General features: G+C 29.2%; 1 protein-coding gene across 1 annotated transcript in view; it reads left to right on the top strand.

Annotated features, from left to right (window-relative positions):
• The first annotated feature begins 1,730 nt into the window (after positions 1–1,730).
• Positions 1,731–26,277, top strand: part of LOC123291602 (limbic system-associated membrane protein-like) — a 235,939-nt gene continuing 211,392 nt past the window's right edge. The window contains exons 1-2 of the mRNA XM_044871946.1: positions 1,731–1,746; positions 2,503–2,649. Of these exons, the coding sequence (XP_044727881.1) occupies positions 1,731–1,746; positions 2,503–2,649 (163 nt within the window). The remainder of the gene's footprint in view (positions 1,747–2,502; positions 2,650–26,277) is intronic.

Raw genomic sequence — 26,277 nt, 5'->3', positions numbered from 1 at the left:
TATTGTAATACTACAAGTATTACAAGTTTCATAAACTTTTAAGATAACTTAAATTTGCATCTCTTTCTATTTAATATTATAATACAAGTTCTATAGAAAATTTATTGGAAACGCCACATCCACTATTTATAAAATAAAACCTACCTAGACCTTTTTTTGAAATTTGTATCTTTTTATCTATACAAAATAAAAAAGTATTCTCAATTTACAATATGAGCTTATTTACTAATAGAAGTAATACTTTAAAGTGATAAAAATAAATTACAAATCGCAAAAAAAACTTCAGACTTACTTAACTTCTCTGTTTTACGGTTTTTTCGATTTTTTTTTCGTGACATACTTTTACACGTTCACTACTTAAGTAGAAAAGTATAGTCTTATAATACACTAGATTCTTCGAGTGTAATAGTGTATGTAAAAGAAGCAAACATTATAGGTATTTATGAATGCTGGATAAATCTTGATCTAAAAATAAATCCTAAAAAACCGAAATAATAAAAATGACTTCAAATTATTGAATTTTAATGTTTACGCGGTAACACGATAACTCAAAAATGAAAAGAGATATCAAGCTGAAATTTTTACAGTTTACACAGGACGTAAAAAGTGAGTTCGTAAATGAACATCATAGGTCAACATAGAAAGTTATCAAGTTTTAACAGTTTTGTCCCATAAAAATTTTCTGAAAATAACACTGTTGTCTTTAATAGTTTTAGATTTTTTGATAATTTCTGAACTATTTATAGTTTGATCATCGATTTGTCGGTGGTATCTAATAAAATGCATAATCCGATTGAAATTTTGGATATTGCAACCTAACTTTTTCGACAAGCAAGGATTTTTTATAAAAAATAACCATTTGGAAATAGTTTTTTTCTTTTGTTCTCTTGGTAACTGGATCGAAGCACATACTGTATGTATAAAATTATAAAATAATATATTATTAACATTAACTTATTGTCTCTGCTCGCCTATAAATTTTCTGTACTTTTTAATTAGAAAGTTACGTGCTATAAAAACTTCTTCTTTTTTTTTTTTTTTAGAAAATTGTTTACACATTATTTACATTGTAAACAATACACTTTTTACATATTTAATGAATGTCGATAAAAAGAGTTTATTATATAGGTATAGGAATTAATTTTGTATACATTGAAGATTTGTTTAGAATAAAATTTGTTTAAAACATTTTTGAAAAACTTTGATTGAATTTATTATACTTTTGAACTTAAATACTTATATCTACCTACCTACAAAGTTGTTATGTGTGATGAAAACAAAATATAAAAGTTTATTAGTTTGTACACCATGTATATGAAATATACCAAGGTATACTTAAGTTTAGTCCCAAGTTTGTAACGCTTAAAATAGTGATGCTATGAACAAAATATTGGTATAGGTGTTCATAAAATCACCTAATTAGTCCATTTCCGGTTGCCTGTCTGTCTGTCGTCTGTCGTCTATCCGTCTGTCATCACGAATACTCAAAAACAAAAAGAGATATCAAGCTGAAATTTATATAGCGTGCTGAGGACGTAAAAAGGAAGGTCCAGTTCGTAAATGAACAACAAAGGTCAATTGGGCCTTGGATCTGTAGGATCCATCTTGGAAAAAGGTCGGAGATAGAACAGAAGTTTGAATGTAAAAAATGTTCTTTATAAAAAATTAAACAACTTTTGTTTGAAACATTTTTTCGTAAACATCACTGTTTAGCCGCGGGTGCGTATATTATGCGCAAATTGTATAGTATGTATTATATGGGTATATCAGTTATATGTGTGTGACACGTATGTATGTGTAATCTGACAGAGTAATCAACACTGTCTATAAATGGTATTTCAACAATTAACTCAGTCAATTGTTTGTTTTCACTTGTTAGTTTCTATAATAAATTTACATTCTCTTTCACACAAGCTTTCTAAATTTTCTTTTTCTAACAATTAACTTTTAATCGGATTACAAAGAATGTATAATTTTTGGGTAAAACGTTTTTTGTTTAATTTCTAAAACAATGGTAAAGATTTTGGTGGTTTGGTAAATACCCATCAAACGACCCAAGACAAATTCTTGTAATGAACGAAAGCGTGAGAGTGAGAGTGTCTGTCTCAAAAGACTTATTTATATTGCATGTGATCATTCTAAACAGAAAAAGAGGTTGAAGTATCGTCGAAATGTATCTTTTTATTTCAGAATAAGGAACGTTTTCTTCAGTAACATCAAAACACGTTTGAAGAAAAAAAGTATAGAGTATATATAACTGGTTGCTATAATTGAAAATAATCAAATTGGTCGCTATTTAGGTGATCATATATTAAAAAGAGTTTTTTTTGTTTCCAACATTCTAATTATTATTTATATTAATTAAAATCTCCATCAAAAAACACACAAATAATTAATTACTTGCTTTTATAAGAAGCGTTAAAGATTTTTAGAACATTATATTAGGATTCAGTATGATATTTTATTTTAAAAATTCTAAGTATTTATTTTTCTTTTTTACAGGAAGTATATTTGGAAGTAATATAGGACAAATTGGTTCGAGTGCTATACAACCAGGTGCAATACAACCAAAATTTCTATCAACAAGTCGAACATATCGACTTGTTATTGGTGATACGGTAATTTTACCATGTGAAGTACAAAATTTAGGTAAGTCAAAGAAAATCTTTACTTTTATTTATTGGCAGTGTTTTCGAGATTTGACGGATTTTAAAAAAATAATAATTAGGATTTTAATATGGTACAAATATTTTCGACTTTTATTACAAATGTATGTAAAATAATTTTTGTACCTTCCTCTTTTGGAATAAGTGCCATTACTCCCTTTGCTCTGGTCGATAAATTGCCCACTTCATACCAAGCAGCCTCAAATGCGTTAAGTATTATTTGTCGTTTTGCTTAATAAGTGCTAGAATTCATGGTGAAAAAGTTTGTAAATTCTCTACAGTCGCCATAGTGCGATCGAAGACCAAGAATGGAGCCAAAATTCGGAAATTTCAGTAATACTTCAAAATTGAATCGCAGGGGTTTAGTATGACTGATGTCACTAACCTTCAGACGTAGATTTCATTTGGTTTTGTTGGATTTCCTTTAGTAGAAACACTTTAATACGTTAATGACTTTGCTTTTGTATCTACCATAATATTGAGCGTGAGCGAAGGCCACATTCTGCCTGAAAGGGAAAAATTAGGGTACAGGACGTTTCTGTGAACGTGGAATCTTCTTGGATTTCAATAGATTACATATTGGTTGTAAAATGTATTCCACAAACCAGGTAATGGAAAGGATTCAACTGAAATACTCGTGGAAAAGAGGAAATCCGTTGCTTTTAAGACAATAATCTAAATATTGCGTATTAAATAGCAAACTAGAATTAACAGTATCTTTAAAAATTTTCCCTCAATTTGAAAAATATTTAGTTTGTTTTGTATACTTTACTTAACAAACAAACAAACAAAAATCCATACTTTCACATTTATAATATATAGAGATAGAGATCGAGATTTCTGTAAGTATCATCTGTAATTTTTAACGATCGATTCGGCAGGGCTTATTTTCATACTTTTCACATTAGAATTTGTTTATCTGTAAATAGATTATATTATCTGCTGACTTTTAAAAGACATTTATAAGCCATTTAAAAAAGTAAATTCCTATTCAACTATAATGTTGATTATATTCATTTGAATACTCATTTAAACGTTTTCTTTGATGAAAATACACATAAAATTATCATGAACTTAATGATAATACTACTGCAGAGTACTAAAATACAATTTCTATTTAATTAAACTTAAGTATCCATAAAAAGCAGTGAATATAGTTTGAGAAAACTAAAATTACAAGTGTTACAAAATGCTATTGTTTGGATATTGTATATATGGTAACTTAAATGTACGTCATGAAGGTATAGTGAGTGCCTTTCATATACCTTATAGACGAATGGAATGAATGGATGAATAAAAATGGATATGGAAGGATTTAATTTAACAGATAATATTATATAAAGACATTCTTTTAATTAAAAAACATACAAAATTTTTAGTGGCAAATATTATAGATCTTTCAAGAATATCAGCATACCTACCATCCAATTTCTGACGCAAACAGTCCATTTGAAAACCATTGGTTACTAGTTGTTGTTGGTATGATTTTGACGTCAATCGATTTGTTTTAATTTTTTGAGTGCTACTAAAGATATAGTAGTCATCAAAATTCTATATGGCGACCACCAGTAGCCATATTGTGAAAGGAATGTATGTGGGTTCCTATGTGGCGCAATAGAGACTACACGCGTGTTCCGATTTTGATGATTCTGACGTCAACCGATTTGTCTTAGCCTTGCGAGTGCTACTGAAGATATAACAGCAATGAAAATTCAATATGACGATCACCAGACACGATTAAGTGAAAAGAATATGTGTTACATGTATGTTCCTATGTGTTCCTAAGTATATATATGTACAAGTTTAGTTAAGTTGACATTGTTTAGGGTATTTTTTTCTAATAGAACTTTGTGCAGATATTATGGAGATACCCTGCATAATAAATTGCGGTACTACGCAGCGGACAGAGAAAATATCGTACATACCATTTCTGAAACATTGTAAAATGTACAGATTATCTTTGATTAAGAAAAATATCTACAAAGAAAATGATAGATTAACAAGAAGAAAGGCAGATTCAGTATAATGAAATAGAACTAATTGAGTAAAACAGAAATTTGTGATATTTTTGAATGACTTATACAACAAAGTCAATGATCAAATGAAGTGAAAATTTACAGAAAGATAAAATATATAACTGGCACTATGTTATATCGAGATAACAGACAAACGAAAAAAAACATTCACAGCAGAGAGTTGTATGTTTATGCATGTGAAAATTAACACACAGTAAAAAAAGGAGGAGAAAAATCAAGGGAAATGATGATAAAAATTGAAGAAAATGAGTGGTAGTTTAAAATCGTTTGTCAGCAATTTGTTAAATTAAAAGCCTTGAGACCACAAATCTGTGTCACCAACCGAAATATCTCTAACCATGTCTGTGTTATATGTTCGTATACATGTTCCGGTATTAAAATTGTGAAATCGGACAATCCTTTTTAATACTAATGACTTTTATTTGTGACTACCTTCGAAACTATTTTTACCAATTGTAGGTATTATTCTTCATTAATTATATTCCAAAATTGAAGTATGTATCCACCATTATCCAACAGGAAAAAATTCGGGAAAATTTTTCTAATGTTTTATTTTTCAATGAGCTTTATATATAAAATAAAATACAATCCACTATACCTACTAATTTAGGATGCTGTTTTTTATTTATTTACTTTGTTAAACAAAGATAGTCAAATACAGTTTTGGAGTTCAGTTTGGATTTCAGTTCAAGTTCATATGGATTTTAAAGAATCAATTACGAAATTATTTGTAATTCAAAGCGAATGGCTTAGAACTGTGAATGAAACTGGGGTGTTTTAAATGGACATAAAAAAATGGAAATTCTTCAAACGAAATATTAGTTTCAAAGGGGCACATCAAACGGCCAGCATCGAATTCGATCTAAGTTTTGAGGTCAAATTAAAACCTCACTCTGATCCATAACTGACAAACGTCAGACGAACGCTTTAAATTAGAAAGTTGTTCTTTATAAATACGCAAACATTTTGTGTTTGAAACATTTTTTTGTAGACAGAATAGTTTAAACAGTAATTGATATTTGTTCATTCAATTCGAACTAAGATGGTGTTTTTAGAAAAACGCACCACTTTTATTGGATTTATTTGAATTTTTATTTTTCGAAGATTGCCTAGATTTCGCAGAAACGATTATATAAAATAACAACTTGGATACGAAAAAACAACTTAGGGTAAAATTTTCTGTTGCCCTAAGCTGTACGGTTTGCGGAAAAATGATACGAACATAAAAGTTACTTTTTTTTTAATCAATAACAACTTTCTTACATAAAGTGGTCATCATTGAGCTTGAAAACCTATGTCACGTTGAATGTGTGCGTAAGATGTGCGCCTACACACCCAACATTTTTTGCTTTAAGTTTTTTAATCGATAAAACTTATTTTCTGAGTTTCAAGCATATATAAACTTAAAAATATACAGGGTTTATGTATTATATGTACAGTTTCTCTTACTTAGATTTTTTCAGTGTTTTTTTTTTTTTTTTTTTTTTTTTTTTTTAATTTATAAATTATAATTAATTTTTCTTAGTTTTCGGAATGGTCTTATTGAGCCCCGTTTATTGAGATTACTATATATCATTTTTTCAGGGCCCCACATTGTTGCGCAGCTCGTCCCCCGAAATGGGCCGTGCTGACATATTGGCTAGACAATATTGGCTAGACATTCCTAAAGTTGATATGTTTTCACAATTTTTATGTTAAATGTAGGTATACATATTCTACTAGCAAATGTATGTGGTTAAATGGTATATATCGTGCCATTGCCATGTATAGTCAGTCAGTGGTTGAATATTCAGTGTGTGAATGAGGCACGTCGCCAAATGGTGTTTTCATTATTACAACCATACTTGGTGCACAAAATACATATAATAATACTTACTACAGATAATATTGTGGAACCCTCTCGTTTGCAATAAAAACTATATATTATGATTATTTTCCATATTCAAACTATATTAAAAAATTTTGTTTGTAGAAAACTTATTGAATATTTAATTTTTTTTTTCTTATTTTATTTTGAATTATAAATTTTGATTTCTCTCTTTTTTCTTCAATTCTCTTTTCATTCATTTTTTTTTTCTGTGTTCGTCATAAACTTTTATGTTTTGTCATTTAAATAATTTAAAGCACATTCTTTTGTATCGTTGAATTATCGTTTTGGTATAGATGTGGTAACGTAGACTGCTAGTAAAGAAAGTGGAAAGTGGTCCTTAACATTTATTAAACGAGAAATACCAAAGGGTATATGCCACTCAATACAGATCGTTCGTAATTAGATATAGATGAATATAGATACTCTTGTGATAAATTTAAGCGTATTTCAGCAATTAAAATTATTACAGCATTGTGATAAACATAAGAATTGGGCTGGATTGCAATTTTTAGATCTTGCTTTGTCAGCCTTCGCACATAACTTGGAATGATTCGGTCAATCAAAATTTCTTTTAAAATATTTCTCTATTCAGAATCGTGAGCTAGAAAAAATCACATCCTATCTCTTTCGACATTAACGCCTTACCATAAGCACATTATCGGTCAAATTTTGATATATGTGTAAAAATCGGATCGCTTATTTAGATACCTATTTCATTTAACATTATTTCCCTCTCGTGGATGTTAAGTTAAATGATTTGCTATCAATAAAGCTGTGTGAAGCTACCAGTTCAATTACTAAAAGATTTTTAACATTCGATAAAGCTCAGCTGCTGAAAATCAATTTTTGTTAAAAATAAAATTCAGAAAATTGTTTAATTTTGGAAATTAAAAAATTGAGTGCTTTATGTATTTTATCAGTAGTGCTTTCATTAATTGAATTGATATTTCCAAGCAGTACAAAACCACTATTTGTAACTCTAGGTGATTTGAAGCGGTGCACTTGCCGTTGTGTTAAAAGTTGAAGATTGTTGTATTTTAAGGCTATTAGCTCGTTAGCTATTCCCAAAAAGTTTTTATTTTTGTATGTAGGTCTCGCCATCTATAGTAAGAAAGTGTAAAAGTTTTTAAAGCAAAAAAAAAAAAAAAAATGCTACGGCTCGAGGACTATTCATTTCACACTTCCAATATGTAGATCAAACTTAGAAAAAATAACTTTAAAGTTCATAAAATTAGTGAGTTTCTATAATTTTTGAGATGATAATCTCTATTTCTTGTACTAATATACATATAGTGATGATTTGTCTACACCATATGCATACCTATGATGGAAAATGGAAAAATAACAAACACTATTGTTTTTTAATATTTTAATCAAAATTCTATTTACTATTTATAGTATCATTTTCCAACAAACGATAAATATCAAAAAATTATTTCATTTTTAGTTTCAGTAGTGTGTGTGTGTGTGTGTGTATGTTTGTACCAACATTTATATTTCATTCAATTTCATATGCTGAGAGGAAATTTCTCATGTATCGTGAAAATACAATTTTATGAAAGTATTATGCTAAATTTACTATCTATTTATCAGGATATCCAGGCCCGTGAATAGGAATCATGCAAAGGAGGGGTTCGAACTTTTGTTCATCATGCTGGGGCATAAAAGAACATTTCATTATGTCAATGTGATAATCAGTCACTATGTTTCAATAAGTTAATTCTGCTACGTACAAAAAAAAAAACTTTTTTAAAACTCTGTGCGCATCGAATTCTACATCAATTCTACAAAAATGTTTATTGAGCTTGGTTTATTGAGCGAGGCTTAACCGTTTAGTCGATCTTCAGACGATCTAAGGTATGTTTTGAGACGACGCAAAGTTTTGAAATGCACCGATCATTCGTCGCTGATTCCACAGGTCAAACTGCTAGAGCTCGAATCCATTGGATTGCCTTTTAGAAATATTCAACTTTTAGATAGATTTAGATAGATTTTGCATCTTTTCGCCAAAGTTTAACTTCGTCGTTCCAGGTGTCATGGAAATCATTATGCAAAATCAAAGAGTTCGTTCAAAAATTTGAGCGCAAGAGTTTGCATCAAAATTTTTCATTTTGTTGGAAAAGAGACATGCGAAATTTGATAAAATATGGCGATGATACAAAAATCGGAACTATAAAAGTGTCATAACATGGTACACAATCTACACGGTATATGCAGATCGTGATTCGGAAATAACCTCCAACTGAATCAGTCTGTACGTTTAAGCTTTGATGCGAGCCTCGCATTTAATACTCACATTTTTTTCAATAATATCAATCCGAGGTTTTACATAAACAACGACATATCCATATATACATCCACGGTCAATAGTCCATCAGAATATCCATCCATGGTCAACAGTATAAGGATCAAAAATCAATAAATATTAACAAATGCCGAAACAGCTGACTAGTCAGTGGAATGCTGCATAAATGGCTGCATTCACAGGACTAAATTGTCTGTTCTTTATATGATGAGATTCTTTAAGAAGAAGCCTAGACGATTCAAGAAAACGTAAATATATTTTTACAATTATTTAAAAATAGGCGTGAGTTTTTAGGCTCATCCGAAAATAAAGACCATAATTTTTTGGTTTTTCAAAATATTTCGAATTCGATTCTCAGAAAAAGTAGGTCGTTCGATTATGTTTTTAAAACCTAGATTTTTATACATTTCAACTTTTTTTTATCTCTAACGGCTTACAAGATAGGTCCAACGGACTCAAGGTCCAATTAACCTATGTTGCTCATTTACGATACAACTCGACAACACTTTTTACGTCCCGAGTACGCTGTAAAAAATTCACCTTGATATCTTTTTTCGTTTTTGAGTAATCGTGTTCACAGACGTATGGACGGACAACTGAAAATGGTCTAATTAGGTGATTCTATGAATACCTATACCAAAATTTTGTTCATATCATTAATATTTTTAAGCGTTACAAACTTGGGACTTAACTTAGTATGCCTTGATATAAAAATTTTTGCCAGTGGGAGTGTTTACGTTAATATTTTTTATGTTCAGAAGGTACTTGTAATGTATAATATAATATACATAGAGTTAAAATTGAATTTTACTTAATCTGTTTATAAAACATGCCGTGTGTCATTATAATTTAAAAGTATAAATACTAATTATCATCACATTATTACAAAATAATTGATAAAATTGGACATTAATTCATATTACCAATTGTCAGGGAAAATTATATTTGGTAATTATTATGCTTTTATAATGAGTATGCGTAATATCAATGAATTGCAAATGATATTTAAAATCATAAGCGTATCTTGGAGGGGAGGGGGTCGAATGTTATGACATTTCTTAACAAAATCTTAAATATAACACCACTATTAACTTCTCATAAATTAAATCGGTGTAAATGGTAATAGCCAATATTAAGAGTATGGAATTAAAAATGTAATCGAAAAAGGTATCATTATACTTAAACGATTCAAATAGCTTAAATAATATTTCAAATTTCTTAAAAACTAAGCGGATCAACTGTACAACGATATAAGTTAAAAATACAATCCCCATTGACTCCTATTTTTCTACCCTAAGAGCGAAATTTTAAGAATACTCTAATAAAATAAAATAAAATAAAAAAGATTTATCGAAATTGTACTATTCTGTAAAAAGTTTTAATATACGGGTTGTAAAACGCTCATAACGCTGATACAGAACTTTTTGGTTCATAACGGTGTTTTTTAATTTTTTTATGCGTTTAAGAAATTTTTTCTGGAATGGGCACGTCAAGTGTATCATACTTTCTTCTTCGAAAAAATATTATATAAATTAATTGTTGTAATTAATGTGATTACATGCGAAATATATTCCACCCTGCGATGATTAAATGCATGTGTATTGTGTTTTAAAGAAATAACTGGCTCATTATCTATAAGACAAAGGCACATAAAACTTCAAGTATATTTATTATAAAACAAACGCTAATGTCTAAAATAATACAAGGAAATACTAAAATTTAAAATAATTATCCTGATCGATTTTCAATAATTAGGAGATAATTAGGATAATTAGGAGAAAAATAGTCATCAAAAATCAACTAGAGCGGAAGCATTATATTGCAACGAAATTTTTTTTACAAAAAATTTGCCATTAAATCTAAAATTTGAGACCAGAATGGATTTCCTGAGAGTCAGTTTTTTCCAAAGTTTGTTTACTTTTCTAAAATTTACTTTTTTTTTTTCCTAATTATACCGTTGAAAAACCGGGATAAGGATTTTTTTTAAATGTGAGATATTTTCATATGTTTTTACTGTACTAAAGATACCAATTTAAACATTTATTGATGACTGTAAAGAATATTTCAAAGTAACTTTTCCTGTTCACTATGCGTACAATATTTCATTTTATTATCTCTAATTGGAACATAAATATGCAGGAAATGTTTTTCATATCTCGAAGTATTTGATATTGTATTATACTTCAGTATAATAGGAACGACTATAATATGTATTATGTATTCGACTGGCCGATATTTCTCGCGAATTCACATACAGGATTTTCTTCAATGATACAATCATTAGTTCTAAATGCTTTTTCTGCTCTATCAACAACAACAATAAATTTTGTTAGTACATTGCTTCATACATTAAATACATTCGTATTTTTAATTAAAGAGAATTGAAAAAAAATACACTCGAACCGGGACTCGAACCCGGACTTCTTGGATGCATGTCAAGCGCCCTACCAATTAAGCCATTCGAGTTCTAGACTCTGAGTGCAATTTTGTGTCTAGAACTCGAATGACCTAATTGGTAGGGCTCTTGACATGAATCTTAGAAGTCCGAGTTCGAGTCCTGGTTCGAGTTATCTTTTTCAATTCTCTTTAATTTATCAATCAATTTAAGATTACTAGACAAGATGTTTGTCAATATTTAGTTTACGCTGTAGGTATCATATTAAAAATCATCAGTTATAATCGAGAGAACATGATGTAAATAAATATCGTATACATGATTAAAAGTAAACAAAAACAAAAAGTACATTAGTATTTGTTAAAATTATTTTGAAAAGAAATTAAATCAAGTCGGTAAATGTTTCGAAGTTCTTGATAAACAATTTAACTTATATGCCTCCCTTTCGATGGACCATTTTAATGGGGCCGTGCAATTTTCTTTTCAAGGATACATTTAAAAAAAATTCCGTTATTTTACCATGGAAAACATCTAAAAATAGATGAGTTTTAATTAAAAAGTAAAAAATTAACCTTCATTTGCGCGTGAAACCATCCACTTCAAGATCCAATTCCAGAATAAAAGAGTGATTAAAAAAATTCATTTTATCGAAAAAAAAGCGTCAAATGCTAAATTTCTATTATTATTATATTTTATTGACGGATATTAGTTAAAGCAGTCATCATAAAATATCGCAAGAAGCACCCCACGCTTTTTACGATAAAATGATTTTTCTTAATCACTCAATTTTTTTTTTTTTAACTGATAAAATTTTTTTAGTTCAGCTAGTTATAAAATGAAATTGAATTATTTATATTATAAAATCGTTAATCCTGAAGGTCGTTGATAAATGTGTTTAAATTCAATCCGAAGTTTTGAAGTAACGGTCAAAGATTCCGTTACATAGATACATAGATACATACATACATAGATGCAAACCAAAATAAAAAAGTGTGTTAAAAAAATTTATCAGTTTCTTTTCTGCTTTTTCTTTTGCGTCTGTTAGTGAATGTAAAAAAAATATCAACAAAAAGCATCATTTGAAACAATTGAAAAGATAATCAATTTGACAGAATTAATTTTTCCCTTCCATTGAATAATTTTACACGCAAATATGTATAAATATGTCGTTTAACTCTCTTCCTTCTATTAAACGTGAAGGGTGGGAAGAAAATATACCTAGAAATATTTCTACATAATAATAAACACACACAATAGGGATACTTTATTCATTGTTCTAAGAAGCTTATATTATTTAGTCATGCATTATTATTATGATTTTTTTAAAGTTGTTATTAAAATTTACGGTTTATTAATTCATTATAAAAACAAGAGAAAACAAACAATTGACTGAGTTAATTGTTGAAATACCATGTATAGGCAGTATTGATAACTCATTTCACATACATAACTCATTTCTCATGATAACATTTCACATACATACATATCTGACATATTTAACTGATATTCTCATATAATGCGCAAGTGTTGATGCGCAATCGTTTGTTTTTTGACGTCACGTAAATAACAAAAGATATTCAATTTGCACCTAATTAACGCCCTCGTGGGTAAACAGTGATGTTTACAAAAAAATGTTTCAAACAAAAGTTTTATATTTTTTTATAAGCAACATTTTTTACATTTAAACTTTTGTTCTATCTCTAACGGTTTACAAGATGGGTCCTACCGACCCATGATCCAATTGACCCATGTTGCTCATTTACGAACTTGACCTCACTTTTTACGTCCTAAGCACGCTGTAAAAATTTCAGCTTGATATCTCTTTTCGTTTTTGAGTAATCGTGACCACAGACGGACGGACGGACGGCCGGAGGGCCGGACGGACGGACAACCGGAAATGGATTAATTAGGTGATTTTATGAACACCTATACCAATTTTTTTTTTGTAGCATCAATATTTTTAGGCGTTACAAACTTGGGACTAAACTTATAATACTATGTATATTTCATATATACATGGTATAATAACGTGGGCATAGCAAAAAAAAAACTCGAACTAAGTCATTTGATACAATAACTTATTTATCCTTATAAATGCCGTATCGTTTTTATAGATTGAATAGGTTTTACAAAGAGTTGAACAATTATTATATGAACTTTGTACATCTATATACCGGAAGCAGACCAAGGTTTGTCAAACTTTATTGACCAAGTAGACCTGACAACCTTCTATTTCTTGCAAAGTTAGATATTAAATTTTCCTGTTACCTTATGGGTCAAGTTGTTACTCCAAAGAGCATCATCAAAAACATAGCCCATTGTTTTACAGGTTTGATTGCCGGTTTATTACGAAGTTAGCGGGTAACCGATGAACCAAGTGAAGGACATGATTAGTTATATCGATTGTATCACCAGCTTAACCGTATTTTACACAAAGATATATTCATTCTTTTTTAAGATATATTCAAAGAATATGAAATTAAAGTTCATTTCGTCATGTCTGTTACTTGTTGATGTTGCGAGTTATAGAAATTTAATTAAAAATACTAACATGGAGAGTTAAGTTGGAATTAGACAGTCTATCCACAATTGCAACGCCAAATGAATTCTTACTTCAAGCAAGCAATATTTATAAATTAAAAAAAAAAATTAAAAACAAAAATATTTTTCATTAAAACATTTAAACTTTTTTATCAATCTTAGTCAACCTGAAAAAATAAAATTCCATCAAAATCGATTTATTCGTTTAGAAGCTATACGTTACTTTATCATTAATTGTATAAAGCGTTGGGAATACTATTTTTTGTGGAAAATAGATGTTATGCAATGTGGATATCAAAAGCTTATTTGATTATTAGTGTCCGGATCAGATTCGGTTTCGGCAAAAAATCTACACAACCTTCGGCCGTATCGAAACTCTGCGTTCGTGAATTATCGACTTTATGTGCTGCATTATTTTTAATGTTTTGTTAATTTTTATAATATTTGTTTGTTTGTTGCAGTCAAGAGAAATAAATATGTATTTACTCTCATACTTCAGTTATCTATATAAAACGTATTCTGTTATTGACTGCAGAAACCTAGCTTCCGAAAATAAGCTCATCAAGAGCACTAAAAAAACTCTTTTCCAAATTGGTATTCGAGGTCTAATTTGAGAGATACGGGTATGAAAAAAATTGATACATTTGTTCATTCTATGACTATCATTCGATAACCAGTAGCCAATGATAATCCTTTGATAAAATCGCAAAAAAATTTAGTTTTGGAATTTGATGAAACTCGGTGGATGGCGTAAATTTGATCCCAAATGTATAAAAATCAGGTTAATTTAATGATTGGAAGCAGAGTTTCTGTGATATCGCAATATTTGCAATTTTTCTAAGGTGTTGTTTCTTTGATAAAATCGAGAAAATCGCACAAAAAATTTTTGTTTTGGAATTTGATGAAGCTCAGTGGATGGGGTAATTTTGATCCAAAAAGTATGAAAATCAGGTTAATTTAATGATTGGACCTATAAAAAGTTACAATATTAGCGAGTATCATGGGCAAAACTTCATTTTCAAAAAAGTTAGAATCCATAAAATCGTGAACAAAAGGGTGGATAAGTGAGGGCTATAACGTGATAGTCTAAAGGAGAAACTGTCCAGCAAAGCAGGCGGGTATCTGCTAGTGTGTTATATAACACATGTTTTATATTTCATTAAACACGTATTAACTGTCTGTATAAGTGTAAAAAATATGCCAAATTGCAGTAAACAATAGATTTTAAAATGTATAAAAAAGTTTCGGTTTCGGCTGAAACTGAGATAGATACCGAAGATTCGGTTTCGGTTGAAATTCCTGTTTCGGTCGGACACTACTAATCATGATTTACAGTTGGTTAGGTTTTCGACACTTTTGCTTTACTTAAATTATCATGCTTAAATGAAAGTTGAAAAATTCTTGGAACAGCCTTCCAAATAAAATTGTTGATTGATTTTTCTTCGTAAGTAGGATACTTAGTGCACAATTTTACACTGAATAATATCAATAATCTTGAATAAACAATCTTTTTATAGGTTATCATAAAAATCATTCGAAAGCAGGAATTTCTATTTTAAAGTGCTTATACTTTATTCTGAGTATTTGAAAATATATTAAAATATACCATTTTATATATATTTGTGTTTATATAGATTTTTGTGTCATTATTATTGAATAAAACTTACTACTTTTTGAAGGGAGACAATATTTGAAGTATTTTTTTTTATTTTCTTTGTGTATTATATATTTTCAAGACATTTCTGAGAATTGTAGTAACATATTTGAGAATGGAGTTGTTGAGACATTGATCGGTTCTTGAAAAATGATACTTATTATAAGAAATACTACAACAGTTACAATTTTACAGAATGTAGGTATCCTCTTGATAATGTGTCTGTGTATAAAGCAAACGTCTTGCATAAAATTTTGGAATGTTATTCTAATCGAAGTTTGTAACGGGTGTCTCAAGAAGCGACATAAATTATAAATTAGTATAGTTCTTTCGGACTTGATGAAACGATGTTGCGGACTTGATGTTGCGAAATTTGGACATACTATTAATGACTAGTTAGAACTAAATTATGCCCAAATTTTCTAATTGGATCAAAAGTGTGACGGTTTTCCAATAGATTTAGTAAATGAAAATGATAAAGGGAGTGTAGAGGTGCAGAATATAATTTTTTTAAATACAATGGGCTGAAGGGGAGTTGGAAAGTTGACACTCACAAAGCCACTTCATTGAAACTAATACGCATATTTCAATTATCTATCCGAACGGTGGCACTCTAATTGAGTGCAAAATTAAAAAAAACCGCAAAAAGTATGGTATTTTGAAATAAAAAAGGGGAAAGGTTGACACCCCCAAAATACACACTCCTTTGACATTAACTAAATTATTATACAACTTTCGAACCCACTTATTTCATTTGGAGAACCTGTGGAGATGTGCAAAGCTATTAAGAACTTCCTCAAAAGGAGCATTCTTAGTACGAATTCAACTTATATTCCAAAGGTCAACTATCTAGCTTAATTTGGAGGATCTATGGAGGTATGCGCACCCTTAAAAATGCTGAAAAAGCGGGTTTTCATCCGCGAATCGCCTTCAAATTATTGAATTTGCCCTTGTTTTCTCCAGAAACATCTCTAAAACTGCATAATATTGTGTTCTGAAGTCATGAAACGGATTTATGGCACAACCCAAATCCTTATAGTTTTCCTTCGACGTAGTGCATCAGTCTATGTTTTCGGGGAAAATATGACTAAAAAATGAATCAATATTTGATTTATGATTACGTACAGAAATGAAACATTACAACTGGAAGAATGTAATTTGTATTTATTTCTCTTAGAAATATTTAAATTAAATATAGCGCAACGTAGAAAACTTACAAATAATGTCAATCATATGTTTTCACAATATAAAAACGAACAATACAAAATTCTTATATTTAAAACAAAAACATTACACTTTTGATGTAGGTACACAGTTTATAGTAAACCAACAGATAAGGTTTACAGGGTGTAACAGTACCAACGTTATTTTACAAACATTTCTTATCAATGTGTTATAAAATATCATATTCTAGAATCTAAAGTGTGCCATATTAATTTTTTTGCGATGGTTTAATTCTTCATTGCTCTCGAATTTCTTTTGGTTATATTGTAGTTTTATTATAAGCTGTTCTCATTGTTTGTTGGATTACCTGTATATTTTGTATATGGTTGGATGCCTTAGAAAATGGCTTCAAATCAAGTATGGAAGGGTGGTAAATAGTAAACACTGAGTATCATCACACATCTAAGTCAAGCAAAACAAAACTAAAAAAGCAAAAACAAAAGCATGTATAACATGTTAAAGCTTTATAAAATAATGTATTTTACTATACAAACCGATCTAAACAAAAAGTTTACATTAAATTACAAATAAAAAGTCTTCAACATACACAGTAACAAGTGAAAACAAATAATTGACTGAGGTAATTGTTGAAATACCTTGTATAGAAAGTGTTGAATATTGGTGTCCTTTCGGCCACCATTTATTTTCTATTTATTTGATTTTTCAAAAATGTTTCACAAGATCACTAGTTGAAGCTACTTGTAAATTTTTAACTACCTATCTTTTATAGTTTTGGAGAAAAAAGACACCAAAATTATGACCAAATTTGCGCCCTCACGGATAAACAGTGATGTTTAGAAAAAAATATTTAATAAAGAAAATTTTTCATATTTAAACTTTTGCTCTCTCTCTAACAGTTTACAGGATCCAATTAACTTATATTGCCCATTTACGAACTCAACCTCACTTTTTTTGGTCTATGTAGGTCCGCTAGAAAACAACTAGAAAATGAAAATACTCAGGTAAACGTAGGATAATAAGCAGACTACAACTTTCCCAAAATTGTTTTGGTTTTCTTAAATACACTAGATTGAGTAAAGTTACATTGGATTGAGCATTATTAGCTTCGGTGTCTTTTTAACCACACCTGTGTTTTGTCTGTGAATATAACCCTTTTCAAAAAAAGCTTTTAATTTGATACGTTGTAGCTGCGTCCAAAAATATCTCACTGGCTTCAATTTTTAATTGATGAAGGAAAAATCATATATTAACAAATAAATCCCAAGAAGGTTTTATTTTAGAAGGTTTAATACCACATAGCTGATGTAAATAGAGATAGACTTACAGTTCTCTCTGATACTCCACTTTCAAATTATTTACATCCGTATTTTCAGTTAAAATGGTATCTATCTGGTAATGGTATCTACCATTATTTGATTTTTGAATATAATTGGGTTTTATAGTTTCGTGTTAATAACACAATAGTGTGTCTAAAAAATTTAAAGCATTGATTCAAAAAAACTCCAATCATAAATATTACTTTTCTATTGCTGGTTTTAAAAATACGTCTACACAACCAGAATAGGAGGAATAATAATAGCCAGGCGTAAGAATATAAGAAGTTAGTAAATGAATGGTACCAAAGAACGTGCAAGTAAAAAAATCACTCACAAAGATACAGAGTGTCACCCATCTCTCACATATTAAATCAATAAACTAGCCACTCATTTTTACATCACTTGATAACTTTTGTCCTAAATATGGGACTTTATTTTTAAAATTTCAAATTATCAGGTTATTATAATATTCAACTCAAAATTTTTGCCATCTGTCAATTGCGCTCAACGGTTGTCAAATATTTTGTCCCATATATAGGACACAAGTTATCATGAGGTTAATGGTGGTTCTATATTTTATCAAACTATTTATTCGTTGTATAGATATAATATTCAACTTCGAAATTCTACAACAACTTTCTCCGTTTCCAAATAATGTATTATAGCGTAATTGCCACAAATCAAATTTTGTCAAGCGTGGAATGTCGTCAAGGTGGCCACTTTCTTACTCCTGCGCATTACTTCTGTCTAAAGTATATAGTTTGATAAATCAAAGCATTTCATTGGATTGGTGAGAAGAAGAAGTTTTACTGATGTCACGAATTGAATAAGTGAAAAATCAAAAAGAATTATTAAACAAATCCTGACAGAAGATGCTGAATATTCAAATTTGGATCATTTTAGTTTTAATATTTCATTCTAACTTGTAATTGTAATTTTTATTATTTTGGATTTACTATGCATGCTCTAGATCTTTAGATCACTTGGCATTATAAATATTCTCACATAGGGACTTCGTAGGTGAAACTAGAAAGTGTAACTTATATAGAAGGCCACCCTAGAAAATAATGAACGACAAGTTAAAAAAATTACTGTTTTCCCGTACGTTCGTTCAGTTGATATGTACGTTTTACGTTGTTCGTTGTTCGTAAGTATAACATAATACACATTTTGTGAAGGTTTTTGTTGTTTGAATGTAGAACCCGCGTCAATTAACGTTGAAATTAAATTCAATTTGTGTAACGTAAGCCATTCCATTATAAAATACAACAAACCATTTCATTGTACCAGTGTACGTGATTGTATATGTGTGTGTGAGGGAGGAAACACAGAATAACATAAATACATAATATTTGTACAAAGAGTTTGCTAAATATTGATAGTAAAATAATGTATAGTCGAAAAGTATTCCCAAATATTTATCTCTGGCTCAGAACAATTAGGTAGTAGCATCAACACCTGGTCTTGGAGTAGTATTATGTATTTACAGGTGACGATTTAAAACAGTGAAAAACTAACCCGTCATTACCACGCCAGCTATTGGAACTATGTTCCTTAGCGATCGCACGATCTTTGTTTCAAAGAAACTGCAACAGATACCAAAAACCGGTTACCTAGGAAAATAAAACTTTTTCAATCGATTCAGGTTGCCATGAATTTTGAGAAAATGCAAAAATCTTTTTATAACTGTCAATTTGCATTTTTTTGTCAAAATTTTATGTTTTATCACTTAAAAAAAATGGGTTGTGAAGTAATCAGAAGTCCAAGAAAACAGAGACAATTTTTTGTTTTTTTACATGTTCTTATAGATTTTGACCTCCCAAAAACAGGAAAATATTCAAAATATTCAAAATATACTTCATAATTATAATTTTTAATAAACGAGTGCTTTTACAAATTTTTTGTGTTTGAATTCGTAAAAAACCTTTACATGATAGAAAAAAAATGGCCATCATTTCTGAAATCACCTGTGAATTAATAAACACAAAAGAAGTATCCGTAAAACCTTAAATTGAATTTAAGGTTTTACGGATAATTTTACGCAAACAAATGGAAGCAGAAGCGTCGTTTTTTCTTGAACAATCTGTATAATTTAAAATACCATTTTGTGTCAAGCAATGAGCTTTTCATAAAATTGTATATTTCCCTCTTTATCTTATACATATTTATATTATTTTTTGTTGTTCATGCATATTCTATTATATTTAGTTTATCTATACTTCATAATAATTCGTACACAAATTTAAAAAATGTAAAGATTCTGCTCTTAGCACTTTGAGGGCTTAGTAAATTAGCAGGCAAAGCAGTATTAAAAAAACTATCTTGGTGACTGATAGGAAGAATGGTAAAAATGTATTAACCGAGATAAAAGATCGAAATGGTAAAATTTGAAGTAAGATATTTGTAATTTTAATCAAAACCACTTTTGACGTCAAAAAAAAAGAATCAAAGTTGCTTTTTAACGTTAGAAAATCGTAGTGACATGACACATCAAAATTTTAATGGAAATAAGAGAGAAATGGAAATATGTTACTGCAAATCCCATGGGCTCATTTCAAAGAAATTGTTAATTTCCATTACAAGTAAAGAACTTAATTTTTTATTTGAACTTTTTGTCTACCTACACAACTTACTGTTAATTTATGCACACACAAATTAAAAAATAATTACTCTGTAAGAAATACTTCATATTTCAAACTTTTTCATCAGTTATATTCAGTTAATAAAACAATGGTATGATAATAATAATGCCAAGCCGTATAATGCCATGATGTTTATAAAAGCTATAACATAATGCCTTGAATAATGCTTCATATACCTATATATAGGTAGATTTTAATTCGCCATAAATGTATGACTTGATCAACTAAATCAATTACAGCGTGGATTGTGCACGAAATGAATAATAAAACATACGATTGATTAATTATTAATTGAGGATTTTTTTAAGCCAACTTATTTTTTTGTCTTTCCATTTTCAACCTCAAAATCATTCTATTTCAATACTCCTTTATATTTACAATACTGTTTATTCGCTCTTCTTCCACATATTTAAATTCTAGTAAGTAGTCAAGTTCGTGGTTCTAATTAAAAAAAAAAACCCATTTTTGGGTTAAATTTTTATTTTATAACATAAACGTAACAAATTTGTACCAAAAATATTATTATTCTCTTATCTCTAATTCGAACGTCTTCGGCTTTTTGCTCATTGGTGGGACTTTTGAAATATTTTTTAGTTAACTGAATAATATTTTCTGATTGATGAATTTAATCGCTGCCACTAGGAGACAATATAAATCCGGCTTACGCACACTATTTTCACTGTCATAATTCGCCAATTTCATGCAATCAGTATTCATATAGAAAATTTACGGAAGAAAGGCGTGTTCGCGGGTTCAGATTTTTATAAATAGGGTCTTTATTTTAATCGTAATGATATATTGGTAGGTAACTAGGAAAATATAGTCTACAGTACAGAGAGGGGGTATAGTTTCGTGATTTACACATTTACGAAATTTCGTGAGTGGCTTCATTTCAGTGTAACCTACAACATTTATATTTACGTAATCTTTGAAATTGGGGCGTTTTCAATATGGACGGAAAACAGGTTTGCTTTTTTCTTAAATGCAATGAATATAATAAGAGAGAATAATAGTGATCTACAAAAATATTGGGCCGTATGGTGTGACTTCCACCCCCAACATGTCGGGAAAACGGGGGTATGAAAATTTATGAACAACCGCCTAATTTTTACACATTTGTTTAATAAATATAAGTAAAATTAAATGTACATACTGGCCTATATATTTCATGAGCCGTTCCACAGACCTACGCCTTAAACATGTCAGTTTCACGATTATATGTATTTATTATGCTAACGCCCCACTTTCCGTATATAAACATGTTGTAGGTTATACTGAAATGAAGCCATTTACGAAGTTTCGTGAGTTTGTTAGTCACGAAATCGTACCTCCTCTGTACTGTAGACTAATAACACTACAAGAATTTAAAATAAAATCATTCAGACCAAGTCAGGCGTAATTGTTCTTATGCCCTTACTCCACCGGACCCCTCAATTCGTTCCCACTAGTTTTCATCTAAATCTTATATATTTAAACGAGCAATTCTTGTATATATATATATATATTTATATATATATATATATATATCAACGATCTTGGAAATGGCTCCAACGATTTTCATGAAAATGAGTATGTAGGGGTTTTTTGGGGCGATAAGTCGATCTAGCTAGGTTTCATTTATCAGAAATGTCCTTTTATCCGTCTTTTCATGAAAAATTCATCAGATATCTATTGGTGTATAACGTAGTTAAAGAAATACAATGCAAATTATAACATAACAAAAAGGAGGCGTTTGAGTAGTCTAAAGTGAAAAATATGACTCTTGCTGACATCTATTGGAGAATAGCCGAGCAAAGCTCGGTCATCCAGATATTAATTTGAAATGATAAATTATTTAAATTTGTTAGTAAAAAGTGGTTTCAATATCTTAATGTGATATTCATAATACTTGATTTATCATGAAGTATTTCGATTCTTATGGGTAAAGTATAAAAACTACTTCAAGCATGAGGCGAAAAGCAGCTTTAAGATTATGAAATTTGTGTAAAGTTTTCAAAATAATTGTCAAAATAATCAAATAGTCCCCATAGGATTCATTTTCGTTCTCCCTTTTTTTTTGAACAGAATTGTACTTAAAATTTTCGTATATACTTGTGATGAAATTTATTTATAAAATTCTTATCTTTATTATTATTATGGGCGTCTTATCATTAAAAAAATAATGATAATAAAATTTGATTAAACAAACATTTTAATAAATTTTTAATACTCAGTAAGGAAAACGATTTATTTATTTTTATATTTTACCTTCCTTTGAATTTTTATTTTATTTCGTGCTTTTTTGTCATTCGTAAATGTACATCTTATATATTATATGTAGATATAGGAGGAAACAATAGTTCAAGCAAAAACAATTTGAGAGTATAATTTCGTATAATTCTTTAGAGGTTTGAGGTGATGAATTCCGTTTATTTTATTACAATATTTTTTTATAAAGGATGAATTTCTAACATAACTTATTTGCAATTAATGAAATGAGGAATGACGTTCGATTGTGATTAATTTCAATTTAATGTTTAATTTTTTACCAGCGTTCTTACTCAAGTCAGTATTTTTGATTTTCTATTTTAAACTTATTTTAAAAAAGAACACCATTTATAGTATCGTGGAAGCCAAAGCTAGAATTATGAATTAAAACTTGTATAACGAAAAAATTTAAGAATATTTGCCTTTTATCATAAAAATAATAACTCGATTTCGTCGTAAGTATTTAAATTTTTTACCGCGACTACAGCGAAGGATATCTGTTTAGAAAGTATTAATGTATTATGTACCTATATTGAACACGTCTTCATTGTCGCTAGTAATAAGACATCCTGTGCAGAATTCCGCTCCCGTATTTACCGTAACCCGTGGTTACCCTGTATCCGTGGCAAGGAAACAACAAACAACAAATTTCGTAGAAAAGTGGTGAAAAAAGTCAAAAGTCCGTAAATTAATATTAGGCGATCATGTATTAAAAATAGTAATTATATGTCTCAGTATTAGGAGAGCATCTGTGAAATCTAACATGTTTGCCTAATATACTTATTATTTAAAATGATATTTTTTCGTTCAAATTATATGTCTAGCGTATTTTTTCCTACGCAGTACATTTTTAGATCGTGAGTATACTTTTCGTCAAACCTAGACATACTATGCTTGAAAATAAGGAGTGAATCATGGAATTTGATAAAGGAAGAAGGAATATAAGGTTATAAACTTGCTAGAGTTATAATCTATAAGATTGATATTGATTTACCTAGAGCCTATATTATCCCTCTAAAAGAAATATCTCTACTAATCAAAGTATGTATTTGAATTAAAATACAAAATTTATTCTTAAATGATTCCTGTAAACTAATCAATTTGATTCGGCACTAAAAATAGTTTATAAAAAAGACGAACTAGGTGTGCTTGTCATGTATTATTTCTGATATATAGTTCTGAAGAACTATATAGCTCTATTTTAACCGAAAACAAGTTTCAAAATTCAAAAAACCCCGATAGAAGCTTCGGGTATGGTACCTTAAAATCGCGCTTGAAACACAGCTTAGAACACTCTCCTTTAAATTATCTTTCAAAAAAAAACAAATTCATTCGTTTGGTAGCAATGATGTAACAGAAAGAAAGACTTTTATATAGATACGAATTTGCGAGGAACATTTTATTTCCAGTATTTTTTGGCACGGAATATTTTTGTTATATTCCCGAAATGTTACACGACAAACACGTGTTTGCTGTACATGCATAATTACAAATTATTTACCGTCATATAAATTATTTTAAACATCTAGTTAGATTATATTTATTACTAACAGGCTAGGCGTTATAATTCCGAAACTTTTCATTTTATTTTATTATCTATACAAGGCACCTAACTCTAAAATAATATATTTATGTAATAAAATATGGATTGATTTAATAATATATTAAGAAACAAGTAAATGATAAATTTCAATAACAAAATATGAAAATAAATAAATATATAAACAAACTGTCAGAATATTCTATATAATAGTTATAGTTTTAGCTTTAGGTGGTGAGTTTTAAGTACATATATACGAAACACCAACACACAGAAGGTACAAACTAACCACTATAAACAACATATTTCAATATGTCTAAATGGTAGCAAAGCTATTATATATTGTTGGTATTAGTTCGTAACGGTTACCTATGAGAAGATCGTAAAGAATGACAAAACTTTAAAAAAGATTGTGAAAAGTTTAAGGAAAGATTGTGAAAAGTCAAAGCATATTGTTGAAAAGATCGAAAGGTCGAAATGTAAAAAGAGTTTTTTTTTTAATTATTGGACGACTGATTAGACCAAAGATAAAAAATAATTTAAAAAATAGAAATTTAATTCTTTCTGTCTATAGTTAGCCTATCACCGAATTTCTATGAAATACAGTGTGTCTTAGAAGTCCTTAGACAATCTTTAAAAAGGTTTTTTTTTCTGTCAAAGGTGGGCATTTTATAGATACCTTTGGTTGGACCTTAACTTTGAAGGTCAGTTAAATATTTACTTGATTTCTTTAAGGTAAGAGACAGAAAAAAACTTTAAATTAGAATTAATTTAAGTTGTTCATTATAAAATTTGGCAGAAATTAAATGTAACAAGTGAAAATAAACAATTGCAAGAGTTAATTGTTGAAATACAAGTATAGGCTGTATTGATCAGGAGTGTGTATTATTTTTAATAAATTAGTAAATGTTAAAACTCCGTTCCATTTATGAAGGCCTTTTGGTCGCCATCTGTTATACCTATCGGAAATTTTTCGAAATGTTAAAAAAAAAGATTTACTTATTGAAGATATCTAGAAAAGAATCTTTTGTTCTATCTCTAACGGTTTACAACACACAATTGACCTATGTTTTATTTTTACGTCCTGAGTCTGTAATAAAAATTTCAACTCGAAATCTCTTTTCGTTTTGGAGTTATCGTGTTTACAGATGAGCATACGGTAAGACGGACGAGCAAACAGAAATAGACTAATTATAGGTGATTTTAAGGACACCTATATCAAAATTTTGTTTGTACCATCAATATTTCCAAGCGTTACAAACTTCGATAAGTACACTTTGATATAAAAGAATGACCTTATATTGGTTGGATTGAAAATAATAAGGAAACGCATTTTTTATATTTCGCAGAAATATATAAAACTATTGCTTTCTCGTTAATTATGTAACTAACTTTTTTTATGTAAAATTAACTCACAACTATTATAAATAGCTAAAACTGCCATCAACGAAATATTTGAAAAAAAACCTATTTTCGCGTCCATTGACCTTGGCTTTTTATTTTTACGCATGATTTTGCAAGTTTTAAGCAGAAAAACCTTCATTTTCCTGGGTTAGGAACCACAAATACCTAAACTATCCAATCCCATGATAGGTAAAAGAAAGGTTTGAAATTCCAATGCGCCGATCAAGACAGAACGACTACCTTAATAACTTTCCTTATTTTGTATAAAGCTATTTGAGTTGCTAGTACTAGTAAAAGCGTCAAACTTAGTATATTGTTGTTTAGTAGTAAAACTTACAACAGAGTCAGTCGTTGTGTTCTGTTTCTGTAAGCATTTGATTCATCTATACATGCCATTGTTATTTGTTTTGAGTCAGTGTACAGAAAACGTTTATATTAACAACAACAAGCAAACCTCAAATGAAACAAAAGCAAAG

The sequence above is a fragment of the Chrysoperla carnea genome, chromosome 1 (assembly GCF_905475395.1).
Source record: "Chrysoperla carnea chromosome 1, inChrCarn1.1, whole genome shotgun sequence".
Taxonomy (NCBI): domain Eukaryota; kingdom Metazoa; phylum Arthropoda; class Insecta; order Neuroptera; family Chrysopidae; genus Chrysoperla; species Chrysoperla carnea.
Note: the sequence above shows the minus strand (reverse complement) of the source record. Positions and strands in the feature narration are given on the sequence as shown.